This window comes from Sciurus vulgaris (genome assembly GCF_902686455.1).
Source record: "Sciurus vulgaris genome assembly, chromosome: 16".
In the NCBI taxonomy this organism is placed as follows: Eukaryota; Metazoa; Chordata; class Mammalia; order Rodentia; family Sciuridae; genus Sciurus; species Sciurus vulgaris.
This window is the reverse complement of record NC_136477.1, coordinates 12,834,597-12,847,849: the sequence shown is the minus strand read 5'-3', so window position 1 is coordinate 12,847,849 and position 13,253 is coordinate 12,834,597. Positions and strand designations below refer to the sequence as shown.

Sequence of the window (13,253 nt, the reverse complement as noted above, 5' to 3'; positions counted from 1 at the left end):
AGCCAGGTGCGGTGACACCCACCTGTCATCCCAGTGGCTCGGCAGGCTGAGGCAGGAGGATCACGAGTTCAAAGCCAGCCTCAGCAACTTAGCAAGATTCTAAGCAACTCAGAAAGACCCTGTCTCTAAATAAAATGTAAAAAAGGGCTGGGGATGCGGCTCAGTGATTAAGCACCCCTAGGTTCAATCCCAGTACCAATAATAATAATAATAATATTTTAAGCAGGGTAGAGAGCCCAGACTGGGTGGTCAGGAGAGGCACTCTTAGGAAATGAGATCTGAGCCAGGAGGGCCAGCACAGAGCTCCTTAGAGATGTGCAAAGGTCCTGAGGAAGTGCTTGGCAGGGTCTAGGAACGTTCAGAGGTTAGAGAAGAGTGGACTTTAAGGAAAGCAAGTAACTGAGGAAATGGATGGAGTTTTATCCCGGAGTGATGAGAAGGTCCCAGAGTGTCACAGGCTAGTGTGATTTGTAGAAGGATACTTATCACTACTGGGAGCAGAGGGAGAGTAGGTGAGCAGATGCGGCTACAGAGACAGCAGGGAAAGGCTCAGACAACTGCAGCAGTGACCCTGGTGGTGCAGACTGTGGGGGGCACACAATGGAGTGGTGGAAAAGTTACCCCATTCCTGGATCCTGAGACACCAAGCCACCAATTTTGGGGGAAAAAAAATTGCAAAAGAAACCACAAAGCTGGACGGGGTAGCACACACCCGTCATCCCAGAGACTCAGGAGGCTGAGGCAGGAGGGTCGCGAGTTCAAGGCCAGCCTCAGCAACTTAGTCCTAAGCAACTCAATGAGACCCTGTCCCTAAATAAAAAAACAAAAAGGGCTGGGGATGTGGCTCAGTGGTTAAGCACCCCTGGGTTCAATCTTCAGTACCAAAAAAAAAGAAAGAGAACTGCGTATGTCAATGGGAGATATAAGTCAATCACAATCATAAGATGCATCCCAACTTAAGGAATATTAAAACCCAAGCGAAGGAAAACTGCATCTTAGAAGGGAGTGAAATAAGAAGTGAAAGATGATTCTGGAAGATGAGGCAAGATTGGCCTCAACTATACGAGAAAATCACGTTGATGGAAAAGGCTCCGCTGGCAGTTGAGAGCGGGGTCCTGGAGATGCCCACGGCTCTCTGCACTGTGTTCTGTGAGCAGTTCTGAAGGTCAGGACCCCCTGGCTCCCAAAAGTCTCTGCAGTCAGCACTGCCCTGCCCTGGAGGGCAGAGGAAGGAAGGGTCGCGTGAGGGACAAGGAACCCAAGCACCCTGGGTGGGTGCCCAGCCCTGTGCCTCCTCCCTGGCCCAGCTCAGCTGACCAGGAATGGCTTCACCCCTCAGCATGCCATCCACTGAGGCCCCAGGTGAGCCAGAAGGTAGTAGTTAAGTGTAGCTGCTGGGGACACAAGGAAAAGCCCGTGAGGAAATGCGACTGGGATTTGTGGCTTCCCTCAGGAGCCTCAATCTTACGTTTACAAGAGACTCAGACCAGGGCTGGGGGCACCCAGGGATGGGTTACTTGCCTCACAGGTGAGAGGCCCTGGGTTCTATCCTCAGAACCACAGGAGAGGAAAGGAAAGAAATAGCAAGACAGAAAGAATGGCCAAATTCCTTAGTACCTGAGAGGAGCCAGCAGCTTCACAGAGGAGCAGGAGTCCACGTTAATGCAGTCTAGGTGCCAGGCGCCCACGCGCTCCCAGTCCCAGGCAATGGCCAGACCCAGAGGACGGGCCCGCACCCGGGAGCAAGCGTCCTCCTGCAGGGGCTGCGGTGCCTCCTTTAGGAAGTGGGAGGGGGTCGATGACGTGGCTGGACACCAGGCTGTCCCGGGCAGGGCTCTGCTCTGTAGTCGAGCGTCTGCAACTGACTGCAAATCACAGTTCCACAAACAGCCACCAAGGCCTGCCAGGGGCCATCAGAGGGTGCCGAGTGCTGCACAGAACACCAGCACCTGATGGGTGGCTCGGGGGCCTCAGGGAAGAGGTGAGGGACAGGCTGAGACCTTGATGCAGGATCACCAGGCGATCAGAGCGTGGGGCGCATGCCTGTGATCCCAGCACCCGGTGAGGCTAGGGTGGAGCAGCGCAAACCCAGGGCCAGCCTGGGCGATGCAGAGAACTGCAGTCTCTAGATAAGACACACGGCCAGAGACAGGATCACCCGTAGGGTGTCTGCGGGTTCCATTCCCCAATGACAGAAAAAACGGATCACCAGAAGTAGGACTGAATCTGCCCCTTCCAAAGCTAAGCACCGGGACTCCCCCTGCCGTCCCTCCGCCAGCGGGGCTGCTAGTTAGATTTCATCCTCTGCAACAAGCAGCGTTCAAACACGTGGCAGCCCTCCGTCCCCGTGGCCACTTCTGCAGTCAGCCCACTTCGGGCCACAGTGCTTTTTTAAAAACCGCGTCTGTACCAAACCTGGGCAGTCTTTCCACTGACCCTCAACAACAGTGTGGTGTGACAGTCTTTCACATCGTACTTACAGATCAGGTCCCCTGAGTGCTCTAGGGTCGTCGCACTGTGCTGCAGGGCTGTCAGTCCTGGGCAAAGGCGACTTCACTTTACAGAAGGGAAATTGGAGCATCGGGGATATTGGTGTCCTTGTTCTAGAACCCGTCCCCTGGGGACACCAAGGGACAAAGGTATGCTTTTAGGCCACAATTATCCCCACGAGAATTCTGATATGTCCTGATACCCCCCAAAAGAAGCCGGGTTCCCGCAGCCTTCCTCCTGAGACACATCCATTTGGGGGCTCTGCCCGCCAGCGGCCTCCTCTCAGCAGCTTCTCCTACCCTGACCCGGGGGCTCCAGCTCTGTGAGCCCTCAAGCTGCAGCCTGCTTCCTGGTGTCTGGAGGCCAGGTGCCTGTGCCACCCTGCCCCTCCGACTTGGCAGGTCCAACCTGAGGACAGGCACCACCCCACGCACCCCCAGGCTGCCCCCGAGCCACCACAAAGCCCTGGAGGCTCCAGAGCAGAAGCAGGCAGGGACAGGACTACGCCAGCCTGGCACAGCGACAGAGCAATTGAGAGGCCTTTATCCCCAGTGGGACTAAGAGATCCTCAGGGCCCATCTCCAACTAAGCACGGGCTGCGGGCTGCGAGTCCAGTCCTCCCACAAGCATATCAGCACCCCAAGCCCCCTCAGAGTGAGGAACTACTGCCCTCTCTATTTCTACAAGTATGCTAAGGTTAGGACCCCTCCTCTCCAATTTAAAAATAAAAGCCAGGCACATGGCACACGCCTATAATCCCAGCAGCTCTGGAGGCTGAGGCAGGAGGATCACAAATTCAAAGCCAGGCTCGGCAGAAGGGAGGTGCTACGCAACTCAGTGTCTCTTAAAAAAAAAAAAATACAAAATAGGCTGGGGGTGTGGCTCAGTGGCCGAGTGTCCCTAAGTTCAATCCCCAGTACCAAAATATAAAAATTTTAAAAAATAATAAAACACCCTCTGATAGTTAAACTTTTAGGTCAAAGCAACAGAAAAGGGGATTTCATTTTCCCCAGGATAAAGCCCACAGGTCCCTTTGAGTAGCCACAAAGCCCTGGCGGCCAGTTTCATGTCCTGACATGGGACACCCACAAAGCCTGGCTCTCGGACCTCTGTACACACCACTTGGTTCCCTCTGCCCACAGCACTGCTCCCCTCCCCTCCCCAAAGACCCCGTCCTTCAGCTTAGATGAAACAACCGTGAGGCAAAGACCGTGGTTCCTGGGTCCTGGTTACCCAGCGTAGGTCTGTACAGAGGCAGAGACGTGTGTGGGAGAATCCAGTGATAAGTGATGGCGGTCCCCAGGTCCTGGTAACCCAGCGTAGGTCTGTACAGAGGCAGAGACGTGTGTGGGAGAAACCAGTGATAAGTGATGGACTGATGGGAAAACAGGAGGAACCCGGGGTAGAGCCCTGTGCCAGCAACACCGCGTGCTGAGGGGTGGCCCAGGGCCGTGATGGCAGCAGGCCACAGAGGAAGGGCTCGGGGGACAATGGGAGCAGGCCAGCCAGGGACAAGGTGAGTCCAGCCCACAGGCAGCCAGCCTCCCTGCCAAGACTGCTAAGGACTGGCCACCGTGGCCTCGGTCCAGGGGGAGGCACGGGGCTCCCCCAGTGCCTGCAGCTCCTGTGAGCCCAACACAGAAGCCACAGCCCTTGTGCACCGGGCAGCACCGGGAGCCACGGGAACAGGTCAGGGTCCTGCTCCTGGAGCCAGCTTGACTGGGCAGGACCACCAAGTACCCAGACGATGGGCCACGGGGCGGTGACGGGGACGCTGCTGGGACGGGGCAGTCGTGCTGCAGGCAGAAGGGTCAAGAAGGCCTCTGGGTGACACCAAAGCTGAGCTCTCTGTGACAAGGGAGCAGCATGGGGAAACCGAGGGAAGAGCACCCAGGCCCAGGAATGGCGGGTGCCCAGGGCAGGAGCCAGGTTGTGCGTTGGAACGATGACAGCATGGTGACAAGTAGAGCAGCAAGGGAGAGAGGAGGCAGGACGCCTCTGAGGGAGGGTTCTGGGTGGGGGAGTGCCATGACCCCCTTGGTGGGAAAGCCCTCAGGCTGCAGCTGGCGACAGGCGTCCACAGAGGGGGCAAGGACAGCGGCTGCTGTTTCTGAGTGAGGCGGCTGCCGGGCACCAGGGGCCAGGCCAACTCTGAGCATCGGCTTCCTGGGGTGGTTCTTTGTCACAAAGTTAAAAGTGAGTTAAGTGAGTTAAGCCGGGCGCATGGAGCTGCCGGTAATCCCAGCAGCTCAGGAGGCTGAGGCAGGAGAATTGCGAGTCCAAAGCCAGTCTCAACAACAGTGAGGCCCTAAGCAGCTCAGTAAGAACCTGTCTCTAAATACAATAGCAAAAAAGAAAAAAAGGCTTAGGATGTGCTCAGGGGTTAAGCACTGCTGGGTTTAATTCCCAGTACCAAAAAAAAAAAGAACCAGCCTGAACTTGACCAATAGCCCAAGGTCTCTGGCTTTTCTCACCCAATCAAGTCTATTGGTGAAAGTGCAGGATTTCCAACCGAATCCAACAACTTTGTCAGAGCTGAGACCTTCTAAGCAGACCCCGACTCAAGGTCTCCTTTCTCTCTCCTCAGGAGCCAGTGGGTCAAGAGGCTCTGCCGGGTTCAGAAGGCCTCCACCAGTACAGTGAAATATACCCACTGACACCCAAAATCTAGCACTCAGCCACACATGGTGGCACATGCCTGTAATCCCAGCAACTCAGGAGGCTGAGGCAGGAGGATCACAAGTTTGAGGCCAGTCTCAGCAATTTAGTGACACCCTGTCTCAAAATAAAAAAGGGCTGAGGATGTAGCTCAGTGGTAGAGTGCCCCTGGATTCAATCCCCGGTGGAGAAAAATAAATAAAACACACCACTTACAGCTCCTCCTGCCTTCCTTCTCCGCCCCCACCCTGCCTCCCCGACAGAGGCCTGGCTGAATAGGTCAGCAGGACTCGTTAAATGTTATCTGCTCCATGATGCCTGGCACTGTGCTGATGCGGGCCACCAGCTCCAGTTCATACCTGTGTATCACCCTAGGGATGAAGAAACTGGCTCCAGAGGTCAAAGAACTTCCCCACGCACCACACCTGGCACAGCGATACATGACTGTAATCCCAGCTACTCAGGGAGCCGAGGCAGGAGGACCGCACGTTCCAGCCCAGCCTGAGAACCTAGGGAGACCCTGTCTCAAAAAGCAGAAAGGGCTGGGGGTGTGGCTCAGTGGTAGGGCACTTGTGAAGACCTGGGTTCAATTCCCAGGACTGCGAAAAATAAAAATACAAAATAAGAGGAGGGACTCAAGCAGGAGAAAGTGCCAGCTGAACTACCATCTGCTCAGCACAAGAGGCTGAAACGCATGACCGCCCACCCGCCTGCCCCCACCAAACAGGACCTGGGCACGAGGCCTGCTGCCGTGGGAAGGCTGTTTAAAGCTCACCAGGTTCACAGTCTCCAGGCCCAGGGCTGCTCTCACCTCCAGGGCTCCAGGGCTCCAGGGCTGGCCATGCAACTGGAGGCCACCATGACCCGCAACTCCCACCCTCTGAAAAGGAAGGCTCTGTCCTCGGAACAGAGCAGCACAGCCACCAGCCACCTCAGGGCAGCCTCCACAGGGAAGACATGGACAGGACAGATAAACCAAAGTCCAGGCTCAGCTCTGCCGCTTCCCTGCTGTGACCTGAGCCATGGCACCTCTGGGCCCAGGCTCACTCATCTATAAAGCAGAAGTAATGTCCGTTTCCACCGACAGAGCTGCCAGCTGCTGCCAGAGCAACACTCCCACTGTGTGGCCAGGCTGCTCCCCACTCCAGGAATCACACAGACCTGGTCGGATCACATGAGGAGACGTTGGGCAAGGTCCTTTGCCTTTGTGGGCCTCGGGTTCCTCATGGGGGAAAGTGAGGTAGAGCGTACCTACCTCTCAGGGTCTTTGGAAGGCACGATAAATGTGATCTCTCCTTGATGTTATTTGCAAACAACAAAACAAAAAGACAGCACTGGGCTGGGGATCTAGCACAGAGGTAGAGTATTTCCTCGGGCGCTTGATGCCCTGGGTTCCGTCCCCAGCACCAGTTAAAAAGTAAATCAGCAGAAGCAAATTCCACCTCCCAGGTTTAAAAGATATCATTTTCCTCCATTTACTACAGATTCCTTAAAAAAAAAAAAAGGTAAAGCTGCCCCACTACTTCCTGCCCAAATAAGCAAGAGCCCCTCTAACTATTATGATATGCCCATAAATTTCTAACTTTTTACAATTTCTCCTTCTATTATGTATATGCTTGTAAAGAACAGAAATCTCATTATCTCATGTAGTAGGATTTTTACATTTTTTTTTTTGAGGCAGTGGTTACTGAGGATTGAACTCAGGGGCACTTGGTCACTGAGCCACATCCCAGCCCTATTTTGTATTTTATTTAAGGACAGTATCTCACTGAGTTGCTTAGTGTCTCACTGTTACTGAGGCTGGCTTTGAACTGGCGATCCTCCTGCCTCAGCCTTCCGAGCCACTGGGATTACAGGTGTGCACCACTGGATACTAAATGTTTTAAGTTTATAGGCTCTTGGGCTGGGCAGAGCACTTGCCTAGTATGTGTGAGGCCTTAGATTCAGTTCCCAGCACTGGAAGAAAAAAAAAAAAAAATGATATTTATAGGATCTTTTGCAACTTGCTTTTTTTCCATTCAACATGAAAACATGATATCTGGAGATTTACTAAAGGCCTGTGTAAATCTAGTCGGGATTTTCTTCTTCGAATGGATGTGCACAGCAGTTGAAATGAATGCCCCTTTTCTTTGCACAAGACCTTATATTACATATCTCTAGCCATTTCATAATGTTCTTTAGCTGTTGCTTTCACAATCAAATGAGTTCCAACCACAGAAAGGCTCAGAGAGGTTAGCTAATCTACTGAGCCAACCATTTAATTAGTACAGTGCCAGGATTCAGCCCTAGGCCTGTCCAAAGTGCACACACCTATGACACCATTTTTACAAGTCCACCTTCTCCTTAACTGTCACCTTCCTACCCAGTTTTCTGACTCCAAACAACTGCACCTTGATAAGAACTCTACTTCCAGAACTTTCACACTTACTCCCAAGGAGAAAGCTAAAGCAAGAACTTGACTGAGGCAGACACCAAACTGGTCTGGGTGGCTCACAAGGTGTACCAAAAGGGCCACCTCGTGGAAAGATGGAAGCCTCTACAGAAGGGCTTCTCAGCCTGCAGGTACTGGGCTGCAGGAAATGAGTGGTGGCCTGAGCTCCCACAGGTGAAGATGGGTGGATTGTTCCAGGAATTTACAGGCTCATTCATAAGATGCAGTATCTGTTTTTCTAGCTGCTACTGGGATCTCAATTTGAGTCTTTGCCTGTAGCAGCAAAAAAAAACAAAAAAAAAAAAAAAAAAAAAAAAACAGCAATAAAAAACTCCCATAGCCTAGGATAAGCAGTTCTCTTAACAACCTTGCTCTGACTCCAAGATAATCCCAAGGTCTTCTCTGCCCTTCCAAGGAGCTGGCTGCAGCTAAGGCCCAAGGGTGGCCTGTTTTACAAGCTTCATCTCAACTAGGTCACAGAAGGAATACTGTTTTTCCTCCTAGATGAGTTTGATAAGTGATATGAAATTCAGCAAAACAGCCAGGTATGGTGGGGCACATCTATAATCCCAGCAACTCGGGAGGCTGAGGCAGGCTGAGGATCAAAAGTTCCAGGCGAGCCTGAGCTAAAACCTAGCAAGATCCTGTCTCAAAACAAAAAGACAAAAACAAGCTGGGGATGTGGTTAAGTGGTTCAGCATCCCTGGGTTCAATCCATGGTACTTAAAAAAAAAAAAAGGAGAAAAGAAATTTAGCAAAACAGCTACAAATCTCTCCTCCAGTTAGGACCCTCACTGCCATGCACTGGACTCCGACCTGACATGTTGTATGACAGTGAAGGAGTCCTGCACCCTTCTGAGCATCATTCTATCACACGTGACAGCACTTGGGGCTGGCGGGATAGCTTAGTGGCAGAGTGCTCGCCTAGCACACACGGGGCGATGGGTTCCATCCCCAGTACCACAGAGTGAAAAGTAAACTGTACTTCATACACTCCAAGTTCTCTCCAGGGCCAATAATGTCTTTTGAGAAAGGCGAACCTCTCAGTGGACTGGAGGATGAAGGATGGACTTAGTCCCAAGTAGAAATATATTCTTCCATGTGGAAAACTAAAACCTTTTCTCAAACTGTTAAGTGTGAGTGAAAGCATCTCCTCTATTTTTATTGGCCTGTGAGAAACACTTGAAATGAAACTAATCTGCTCACACAGGAAACTAGGCTGGAGGACAACAGCTCCTCCCATTCAGAAACTTGTTTAGCTATCACCTCAGTAGATAGAGGACAAATGTTATCAGAGAATGATAACAAAGAACACAGTAAAAGAACAATTCCCCCTCACCAGGTCACTGATTTTTGTTTTATTTGGTGATGCTGCAGAATCAAAATCAAGGCTCCTTCTGGTACAGACAAGGTTTAAGCATGTTCTCCAGGACAAGCCATGGGACTGGCAGGCTGCTCCCAGCTTCCTGGAACAAAAGTGCCCAGGCCTCCTGAGGGGCCTGCTTTAGCAGATTCCAGTCTGCATTTCTCTTACTAAATGTGGCTTTTTCTCCTGGGTTAGACAGAGGTTCAAAAGAGGAACCCACATGAGAAGAACTTTATTCTACAAGCCTAAAGATGAATGGGGCATCTACCTGTTCTTGACACCATGTCAAAAATGAGGACTTCTAGATCAAAGTTTCCAAAGAATTCTGGGCAAATTACCAAGTATAGTAAAGGTAGTAGGTAGAGGTAGGGATATTCAACTTGTATGAAAAAAACAAAAAGACCAGATGTGGTAGGGCATGCCTGTAATCTCAGAGACTCAGGAGGCTGAGGCAGGGGGATTCCAAGTTCAAAGCCAGCCTCAGCAACTTAGCAAGACCCTGTCTCAAAATCAAAACTAAAAAGGGGTTGGGATATGGCTCAGTGGTTAGGTGCCCTGGGTTCAATTCCTGATACCAAAAACAACAACAACAAAAAAATCTCTTCTACTTATCAGAGGTCCTTAGAGTAATCCAATTCATAGAGATAAGTAGAATAGTGGTGTCAGGGACTGGGGGAGCAGGGAATGGGGACTTATTGTTTAATGGGTACAGAGTTTCAATCTGGCAAGATAAAAAGAGTTTTGGAGATAGCTCATAGGGACAGCTGCACAATAATGTGAACATACTTGATACCACTGAACTGTACACTTAAATTTTTATCAGTTTTAAAATTTGGGGAGGCAGGGAGAACAAGAAATCTCTCAATGTGATAACTTTCATTTAACAATTTGTATGGCAATTTGTAGATAGGAACTATGACTCTGGAGTCCCGATTTCTTCTCTCTGTCATGCACATAGTAGCTGGGGGTCTTTGGACAAGTCACTCCTGAGACTTTCTTCATCTACACAAGTGGGGCAAATAATAATCTCCTACCTGATACGACTTTGAGGATGAGAACAATGTAACAGAATCTCACGAGCACAAGAGTAAGCACTTGCTATTTTTCCTATGCATGTTATTATACATTTGTTTGTTATTTAATGATAATTACTTAACAGTCAGCAATAAATTATTAATATAGTATCAGCTAGATTGATAAGCGCATCAGAAGGTTCGTTTTAAGAGAAAAAGAAACCCAAAGTTGGGAGTCAGAAGACTTGGGCTTCAAGAGTGGCTGAGGGTGTAAGATTTCTCCTTGGTGACAAGCGGGGATTGACAGAGATGATCTCCGAGGTCACCAGAAAGTAAGATCTGTTTTGCTGCTCGGCAGGAACTGGCTGTGGACCTGCATCTCCTTCACTGCCTAGGCTCTCGGGGACCGGGCCGGGTGAGGAATGGGGTCCAAGGTCATACAGGAGAGAACTGATTGCAGAGCCCCTTCCTAAACCCCAGGCGGTAGCATGGTGCAAGGTTTGTGCAAGACTCCCACGGATCGAAAGAAAAGGTTCGATACTTTCGCTCGTCCCTGGACAAAGTCTACAACTCGGTCCGCTGGCGAAGCTGCAAGGGAGCTTTTCCCACGCCCTGTAGAGACCCCAAGAAAAGGCACCCCCAAAAACAGCCTGTGTTGCAGATTTATAAATACCTCCCCCGCACATGCGCACTGGGTTTTACGAGTGGCCCCAGGCGCAGCGCGCGCCCACTGCGCCTGCGCGTTCGGCTCTCTTCGGGGCACAGAACTGGAAAGAGGGGATCCCACGGTCCTGGAAAGTGGAAAAAAGAATAGGTCTACGGTGGCTGCTCAGTCCGTTGCCTCGTTTCTTACCTCATAATGCTTCATGGCTCCCTCACAGGGTGGCTCCTGCTTCGACTACTGCGGACAGTTTTCCACCTGCGCGCAACACAGCACACAGCCCCTCGCAGGCTCGCGACCGCCGCGCGAGACTGCGGCTCCTCGGCCGCCCCGCCCCTCCCTGCCGCGCGCGCCCCTCCGCCAATCAGTGAGGAGGGAGCCCACCCTCGCCCCCGCCTCTCGGGGACGGTCCGAGAGAAAACTAGACACTCGCACCACAGGTCTGACCAATCAGCTTACGGGACCCACTGAGGCGGGGCGGAGCAAGGGCAGGAGTGGCTAAAAGAAGGGGCTCGGCCACCCACCAATCAAAAGAGAGCAAGACGGCGCCGCGCGCACTCTTGACCCGCCCCTTGGCGGCGTAGCTGTGGAAACCAAGAGAAGCGACGGTTACTGTAAAGCTGGGGGCGGGAGAAGTTGAGTGACAGGGAGGGCAGCGTCCTCATGGCAGACGGAGCGGCTAGGTGAATTCCAAGGTGGGTGGTCCTGGGGTTCTGGGGAGCATCGGGAGAGGGCCGGGGAGCGAGGGCGCGGGCAGGAGAGCCTAGGTGGCAAGGCCGCTGTGGTGAGGGAATTCCATCTGTCATGACTGGGAGGAAGGAAAGGAGAAATGGGGTGGCTTAAATCTGCCTAGAGTCCCCCAGCCTGCAACTTGAACCCACTGTGGGGTTGTCTTCTTTGCCCTTTTCAATAATAACCCCTGACCCACCCTCCTCGGTCCTGTAGGCAGGAAGCCCACAATTGTCTCTACCTGCACAGTTGTCCGGTGTGGTCACTACTGGTCACGCTGGCTACTGAGCCCCTGAAAAGTGGCCTGCCCAAACTGTCGATGTTAAAATGCAGATTTCAGAAATATAAGACAAAAAGGTGAATGTAAAGAAAAACCTTGCTAATGGTTGTTTTGTTTCGTTTCGTTTAGTGAAAGGATGATTTTTATTTCCATCCTGAATGATTACCATACCATTATTTAAATATGTCTGAAAAAAAATCCTGAAATAATTTAAACTGAAGGCATAGAACAAACAAAAATATTTCACTGTAAAAACTCAAATGAGAAAAATGCAATATTTTCTCAGTAGCAATAAACTATGAATAAGCTTCCATCACTAAACCATAATGTTTTATGAGGATTATACATTGAAATGACATTATTTTTGCTATACTAGATTAAAATAAATTAGTAACCCATTATGTCCCATTGTCCTATATAAAATTGAAAACTTGGGACTTAATGGATTAAAATTAAATTCCCTTCTTTCTTTTTATTAAAGCTAGCTTCCTCTTCCCAACTGAGAACTGAACCCAGGGACACATTACCACTGATTACATTCCCAGCCCTTTTTATTTTTTTGTTTTGAACCAGAATCTTGCTAAATTTCCCAGCCTCAAATTTGCAGTCCTCCTGCCTCAGCCTCCCTAGTTGCTGAGATTGCAGACATGAGCCACTGCACCCAATTCTTTAACTCTTTTTACTTTATTCATGTGCCCTTTCTCTTTTTTTTTTTTTTTTTTTTTTCTCATTTTCTGCTGGGATTGAATCCAGAGCCTTGAGCATGCTAGGCAAGTACTCTACCACTGAGCAATACCCCCATTCCCCCATTCAAGCATTTTAAATAACAGCTTGCATTGGGGATTCTCAAAGTCTTTCCACTGGAATTGCTGGTCTGGGGCCATGATACGCTTTTGTCCCATTGATTTTGCTGTCTGAGCCACTAGGAAGATTTGAGTAGTGCACACTCAGACTCATGCACACACTCAGCACTTCAGGAATGGCTGAAGAGCAGGCAGAACTTGTCTCATATCACCTTCTCCTCCCCGCTCCTGTCTCCAGATCCTGCCCTTGAGCCTCCATCCACTGTTGAGCCAACCCGTCAGAACTCAGAGGCCTGGCATCAGGGGCACAAGAAGTCCTTACAGGTAGATCGCTGATTCACAGCAGAACAGGTTGGGGCCAGGGTGAGTCACTGCTTGGAACTTAGTCATCCACATTCCATTCTGGAAACTTGTGAAGCTGTACGTAGCCTTGGGGGATTCTTGTCTCCAGAGCAAAGGAAACCAGTGCTGTGGTCTTCAAAAACTCATCTTTTTTTCACTGGGGTTAGCTGGACAAAAACAAGTGAAAACACAAAGGTGTTTTAGAACTGTGCTTTCAAACGCAAACATCTTTTTCTGCCGGATCCACAGTATTTTGAGGCACTTTTTGTCCCACCCTGAAAACCTCATTCCCAGCGCTTCTGGTGGTGGGGAGGGGGTGATTTACTTAGAGGCCACCAGATAAAACCTACCAAGTTGAGTTAGTCAACGCTCTGTGGGAGGCCAAGGAAGCAAGATTGAAAACCCTAAAATCTAGTACATTTTTCCATCTTCCAATTGTCCCATTTCCCTGCTTCTCTGATGTGATCTGGGTAGGTTAGT

At 50.6% G+C, this 13,253-nt stretch overlaps 1 protein-coding gene and 1 long non-coding RNA gene across 6 annotated transcripts in view; one reads left to right on the top strand and one right to left on the bottom strand.

The window, feature by feature from the left end:
• Positions 1–10,949, bottom strand: part of TECR (trans-2,3-enoyl-CoA reductase) — a 26,841-nt gene extending 15,892 nt beyond the window's left edge. Inside the window, exon 1 of the mRNA XM_079115593.1 lies at positions 10,812–10,949. Coding sequence (XP_078971719.1) covers positions 10,812–10,826 — 15 coding nt within the window. The 5' untranslated portion in view covers positions 10,827–10,949. The remainder of the gene's footprint in view (positions 1–10,811) is intronic.
• The window catches only part of LOC306646849, a 24,897-nt gene extending 11,644 nt beyond the window's left edge, over positions 1–13,253 (top strand). The window contains exons 3-7 of one of the 5 annotated variants that reach the window (XR_013759977.1): positions 9,141–9,310; positions 9,852–10,032; positions 10,317–10,490; positions 10,840–12,398; positions 12,670–13,253. This is a non-coding gene — a long non-coding RNA (uncharacterized lncRNA). The remainder of the gene's footprint in view (positions 1–9,140; positions 9,311–9,851; positions 10,033–10,316; positions 10,491–10,839; positions 12,399–12,669) is intronic. The other 4 variants (XR_013759978.1, XR_013759979.1, XR_013759980.1 and 1 more) reach the window with 4 other exon arrangements.